Source organism: Suncus etruscus, chromosome 2, assembly GCF_024139225.1.
Source record: "Suncus etruscus isolate mSunEtr1 chromosome 2, mSunEtr1.pri.cur, whole genome shotgun sequence".
Taxonomy (NCBI): domain Eukaryota; kingdom Metazoa; phylum Chordata; class Mammalia; order Eulipotyphla; family Soricidae; genus Suncus; species Suncus etruscus.
Genome location: NC_064849.1, coordinates 64569514 through 64575513, shown reverse-complemented (window position 1 = coordinate 64575513; position 6000 = coordinate 64569514). Strand labels below are relative to the sequence as shown.

The following is a 6000-nucleotide window of genomic DNA, read 5'->3' as shown; positions in this document are numbered from 1 at the left end:
CTGTTAGAGCTTCATGCTTTATACTTTACCACTTATTAGCAGCCTTTCCTTCTCTTGGTTGACCACTTCCTACTTCCCTCATTGTCATAGTGTTCTCTTCCCAGTCCTATTCATACACCTTTGCTCCCCAAAGTTTTAACTCCCTATAGAAGACTTTTTCATGTTCTTCATTTCTATTGTCTTTGTTCAGCACTTTATTCTTAAATTTTTTTTACCTTCCAAGTGGTGCCCAGGGAGCCGAGGTTCCCATCTAGAGAATCTTAAAGGGGCTGGTTGTTCAATGTGAGGGCCTAAGGATGCAGTGATGTTGCCCTGCAGACTGAGGCTAACTTGGGAGGCACAGTTATGCCGGGGGACATATGGTATGAGAATAGAACCAGGGTTGACAGCTACGAATATACCATGTAACTTAACCCCTACATTAAGAGATTTTTTTTTTTAGATATTTTTAAAGTATTTTTGTCTTAATTCTAAGGGTTTTTTTTTTGGGGGGGGGGTCCACATTTAGTGATCCTCAGAGCTTATTCCTGGTTTTATGCTCAAGGATAACTTTTGGGAGTGCTCTGGGGGTCCATGCCAGGTGCTGGGATTGAAGCTACATGGGTTGCCTACAAGGCAACACCTTACTTGTGGTACTATCTTTCTATTCTTTAATTTGTAACTTTTTGTTCTCTGATATATTAAGGTCAATTTTTAATTTTGTTGTGAGGAATGAATTTAATTTTATCTTTTACCCTCAAATATCTGGCTAGTTGTTCTAATACTATATATTAAAAGTTCATTATTTTCTTATGACTTGAGGTGCACCTCCTAACATGTATTACATTGGGTCTTGTATAAAAGTTGGTTTCTGGCCCTTGAGCCTAGAGCACATGGTTCTAGAGATATTCCTGCTCCTTGGAGGAGAATCTCTGGTTAGGTGAGGAGAACTTTCCTGGAAACAGAGCTGCCCTTGTACCCATCCTCAGGCTGTAGGAGGATCAGCACAGACTGCTTGGAGGCAGGAATATGCTCATCCTGTCCCCTGGATGGAATGGGTGGGCTCTGCAGTGAGGAACTCAGACTCAGTGCTGACAAACATGTTAAGTACTGAATGTTTAATGAATTGATTGATTTCCATTCAGAGAGGGACATGGACTAAAGTTGACAATTCCCCACCTCTGCTCCCTAATAATCAGTCATGACAGAGTCTCTCTCAGACTGGTCCACATTTCTCAATGTTCTCCTGACCCAGGGCATGAAGCTGGCGATCTTGGTGAAGACGGCTGGTGGTGTTCCCACACTGTCTCCATAGGACACAATGCCCTGGGCCACATTGTTGCACACCAAGGGGCCCCCAGAGTCTCCCTGTGGGTGAGCAAGAAGAGGACACTGAGTCAGGTCTCCTCCTGCAGGCTCTTGCTGCCCCCAAGGCCTGACCTTCAGAGAAGGTTGGGGGCTTATAGGCACCCTTCCCTAATGTGGGGCTATTTATGAGGTAGGAGAGTCATAGGGGTGCAGAGTCAAACTGCTGTTTCATTCTGTCACTGAGTGTCAGCCCTGCCTATGTTTGCTATCTCTAGCATGACCCGGCCATCAAGGTATCTCATCTTGCCCAAGAAAATGTAGCATGTCTATGTTTGTCTGCCTAATGTTTTACTCTCACATTGTATTCATTGAGACAGGGATGTGACAATTCAGTTGAGACTGAGTGTGGGGGCTATTTCTGCTCACCATAATGTGTGTCCAGGCCTCTTGGGCAGTCAGGAAGTGTTGGTTGCTGCCTTACCTTGAATGCGGACTTCCTCTCTGTTGAGTCCCCCACGCACATCTGTGTCTGGCTATTGTAGAAAGGGAAGCGCCTGCTGCATGGCAAATCACTCTGCACTCTTAGTTGTACCTCCTGGAGATTCTGGGTTCTCCGGTTCAGGCCAATAAGTCCCCATCCTGCTACAGTGCATGTGGTGCCTGGACGCAGCCTTGTTCTGGGAGTTGGCAGATTCAGGGTCCGGACAAAGCGATTCTGTCTGGCTCTTCTCTCCAGCTGGAGGGAAGGGAGAGGACTCAGGGGAGGTGATATTTCTCACCTCAGGGTTCTTGCTACCCTCCCCCTCTCTTCCATGAAGTATTCTTTTTGGGTGGGGCTGGGGGAACAGGGAAGGTGGGTGATCAGCAGAAGCAGAAGCTGCCAGCAGGTGGTACCTTCAGTAACATGATGTCATTACTGTTGTCCTGAGGATCATACTCAGGATGGGAGATGATTCTGCTCACGGGGATCCGCTGTTGACTAAATTCCTGTCTTCCGATGTTGTGGGCTCCCAGGACAGCAACGATAGAGCTGCAGAGAAGTCAGATTACAGGGCAAGAGTATAGCGGAGGAATGGGGTCCAATGAATACAGTGACCATAAGTTCTACCTGCCCTTGAATCAATGGAAACTGAATTTGTATTTTTAGCTTACTGTGTGCCATCCATCTCTCTTTCTGTTCCTTTTTCTCATATCTTACTTTTCTCCTCATTCTTATCTATTCCCAAGACCCTCTTGGTCTTTTATTCCCCCCTTGTCATACTAGAACCCTATTTTCCCACTGCTCCTCTCCTGAGTAACTTTGGGGCTGACTGGAGGAGATGCCTTCATTCCTCACCTTCCCATGCAGTGAGCTGCTGTCATCACAAAGTTTTCACGCACCAGGAAACCCCCGCAAGAGAGCTGCCCTACTGGAGTCTGGATCTGGAGATATGCCATGTACGGATGTGAGTGGGGCCTGGCTTCTTGACCTCCGATGATCTCCCCTGGAAGGAAGCAGCCGTAGTTACCTCTGTGCTCTCTTCACTTGCCCTATGGAACATGGGGCTCCAGGAAGACCAGAGGATGGGGCTGCAGGAGAGAGAAGGCTCAGAGGAGAAATCAGATCTGCAGGGTTCCTTCTTTGGGAAGAGAGGATTCAAGTTCTACAGGAAGAGTGGCCAGACTGCGGGAAAATCCACCCTCTATCTCAGACTTCTACCTGTTTCCACAGAGGAGTAGTTCTTGCTAGAGGCCAGGCAGTGTCAGCTTCCCAGACTAAGAGAAGCTCTGTTCTCAGAGGACAAGTTCAGAGCCCTCTGCAGTACCATCTTCTGGAAGTTTCCTGATATTTCCTCAGGGAGCATTTCAGATGGCTCATAATCTGCAGAGTTCTAAGAATCTATACATGAGCTGATGGGACAGTTTTTGCTGTATCTCTGAGCTCTGACACATAGGCTTCAGAGTGATTTGATAGAAAAATATGCTTTTATAGTATGTACTATGTGCTAGAGATAATTCCAAGGCTCTGTATATACCAATATACATAGTATGTATATGACTTAGGCATTATAATTCTCCCCATAGTATAGATAAAGAACATGAGCAATAGCTGTACAGTGTTCTAGTTAAGAAGAACCTAGCAGGATCTAGACTAGAGAAATAGTACAGTGTGTAGTGAACTTGTCATGCATGTGGCCAACCAGAGTTTGATCCCTGGCTTCCCATATGATCCCTTGAGCATTGCCAGGAGTAATTACTGAGCTCTAAACATTGCTCGGTGCAGTATCAAAACAAAATAAAATGACAGCAAAGAAACAGTGCCTAGCAGTCTGATTGCAGAGTCTGTGGGTGGAATTGGTTTTTGGAGGGGAGAGTCACTCACCTGCTCCAGCTCCAGTGGGCAGAAGAAAGGCTACCAGGAGCAGGAGTGGCTTCATCTTCTTGAGGAGGTGGCCCAGTGAGCTGCTTCTTTCTCCTGTCAGATTTTGTAGTTTTCCAGGAGAGGAAGGAAGGGTGGGGGTGAGGACTTGAAAATTTACAGACCTTTCTCTTACTGGGATAGTGGGTTTCATCACTCAAGGTTGCCAGGAGTCTTGCCCAACGACTGCCAGTAATCTAGAGGAAAAGAATCTCCAAGCCAATGCCATGATGTCCTGTATAGCTGCTGAGTCAGTGCTGACTGCAGGATTGTGGGCCAGAACAACATGAAGGGCTCTGGAACCCTGAGCCACCAAATTTAATTACATTTCATAGTGCATGAAGTCTTGTAGCTACCTGAATCCTCCATTTTATATGGCTTGAAAATAGAGCTTCAACAACTTTGGAGAATAAAAAAGGCTCTTTTTTTTTTTTTTTTTGGTTTTTGGGTCACACCCAGCAGTGCTCAGGGGTTACTCCTGGCTGTCTGCTCAGAAATAGCTCCTGGCAGGCACGGGGGACCATATGGGACACCGGGATTCGAACCAACCACCTTTGGTCCTGGATCGACTGCTTGCAAGGCAAACGCCACTGTGCTATCTCTCCGGGCCCATAAAAAAGGCTCTTAAAAGTGCAAAATCTTGCAATTTTCCACCACATGCACGGGATTAGTGGGAATCAAGGCGAGTGAAGTCAGTCAGAAGGAAAGGGGTAGTTACAGAATGATCATTATGATATATGGAATTTAAAGATACACAGTAAAGAAGAAACAAATGACCAAAAGCAAAGGAACCTGAGAATTGGTCCAAATTTAGCTTATGGGTGGGATTGCATGGGTGGTAGGGTGTGAGGAGATGGGAAGGAATATTTGGGATCTGGGTGGAGGAAAGTAGGTGGATGTAGTAGTGTTACTTGATGTATGCATGAAACTCACTAACAATACTGCAAATCACAATTTCTCCATAAAGATTAAGAAAAGTATATCTGAATACCCATACTTATCACTTTTACATTCAATATTGTACTGGAGATTTGAACAAACACAAATAGGAAGGAGTAGATGTGAATGGTATTAAGACAAAAAAAGAGAAGACGATAGTCATTATTGAAAGATATGACACTATATATAGAGAACGTGAAAGAATCCAGGTAATGTGTGTAATTCTATAATAGAATTAAACAAGTTTATTAGGCACATAATTAGACATAAAAAGTCAAAATTAACCATTATTTCTTTCTTTCTTTTTTTCTTTTTTTTTGTTTTTGGGCCACACCCAGTGGTGCTCAGTGGTTACTCCTGGCTGTCTGCTCAGAAATAGCTCCTGGCAGGCACGGGGGACCATATGGGACACCAGGATTCGAACCAACCACCTTTGGTCCTGGATCGGCTGTTGCAAGGCAAACGCCGCTGTGCTATTTCTCTGGGCCCAAAATTAACCATTATTTCTTTAAATACGTTTTTACTGTAGTTTATTTAGGTAATATGGTTACGATAATGTTAATGTTTATGACTTTGGTGTATAAGTAACTTTGCATCCCCATCATCAACATGCTCAAGACGCTCCATTCTTGTTTCTAGGTCACTTCTAGTTCACCTTTAATTCCTATTTGTATTATATAGAAACACTGAGAGAAAATAAAAGTTTGGAAAATATAATATTTAAATGGCATGAAAATGATCAAATAACTAAATGTAAAAGATGTATGAGTCATCTTTGGTAAAAATTATATTAAAAGATAGTTAAGATGCTCTAAAGGATAAACATGTTGCAAGTTTATGGTTTGAAAAACAAAACCACCAAATACCAAATATAATTATATATATAATTTTTTTTTTTTTTTTTGGTTTTTGGGCCACACCCGGTAACACTCAGGGGTTACTCCTGGCTATGTGCTCAGAAGTTGCTCCTGGCTTGGGGGACCATATGGGACACCGGGGGATCGAACCGCGGTCTGTCCAAGGCTAGCGCAGGCAAGGCAGGCACCTTACCTTTAGCGCCACCGCCCGGCCCCAATAATTTATGGAGGTCATGTTTGGTTATGGTCAAATTTAACAGTTAGGGGTCACTAGGGCTACATCTTGCAGTATTGGAAGGTATGGGATGCTGGGACACTAACTTATGACTTAGCACATACTAAGCATTTTCCCTGCAACTTGAACTCTTTTCTTGGCCTTTAAGAAGTGTTATATACTGGGCTCAGAGAGATAGCACAGCAGTGTTTGCCTTGCAATCAGCTGATCCAGGACCTAAGGTTCGAATCCCGGTGTCCCATATGGTCCCCCGTGCCTGCCAGGAGCTATTTCTGAGCAGACAG

The 6000-nt window shown here is 44.4% G+C and overlaps 1 protein-coding gene across 1 annotated transcript; it reads right to left on the bottom strand.

Moving 5' to 3' along the window:
* Positions 1-915: 915 nt before the first annotated feature.
* Positions 916-3704, bottom strand: CTSG (cathepsin G). Its single transcript, XM_049768962.1, has 6 exons — positions 3650-3704; positions 2624-2771; positions 2182-2317; positions 1769-2023; positions 1202-1347; positions 916-1024 (listed from the first exon to the last, which is right to left on the bottom strand). Exons 1-6 carry the CDS (start codon positions 3702-3704, stop codon positions 916-918), a joined length of 849 nt encoding a protein of 282 aa, XP_049624919.1.
* Positions 3705-6000: the final 2296 nt, after the last annotated feature.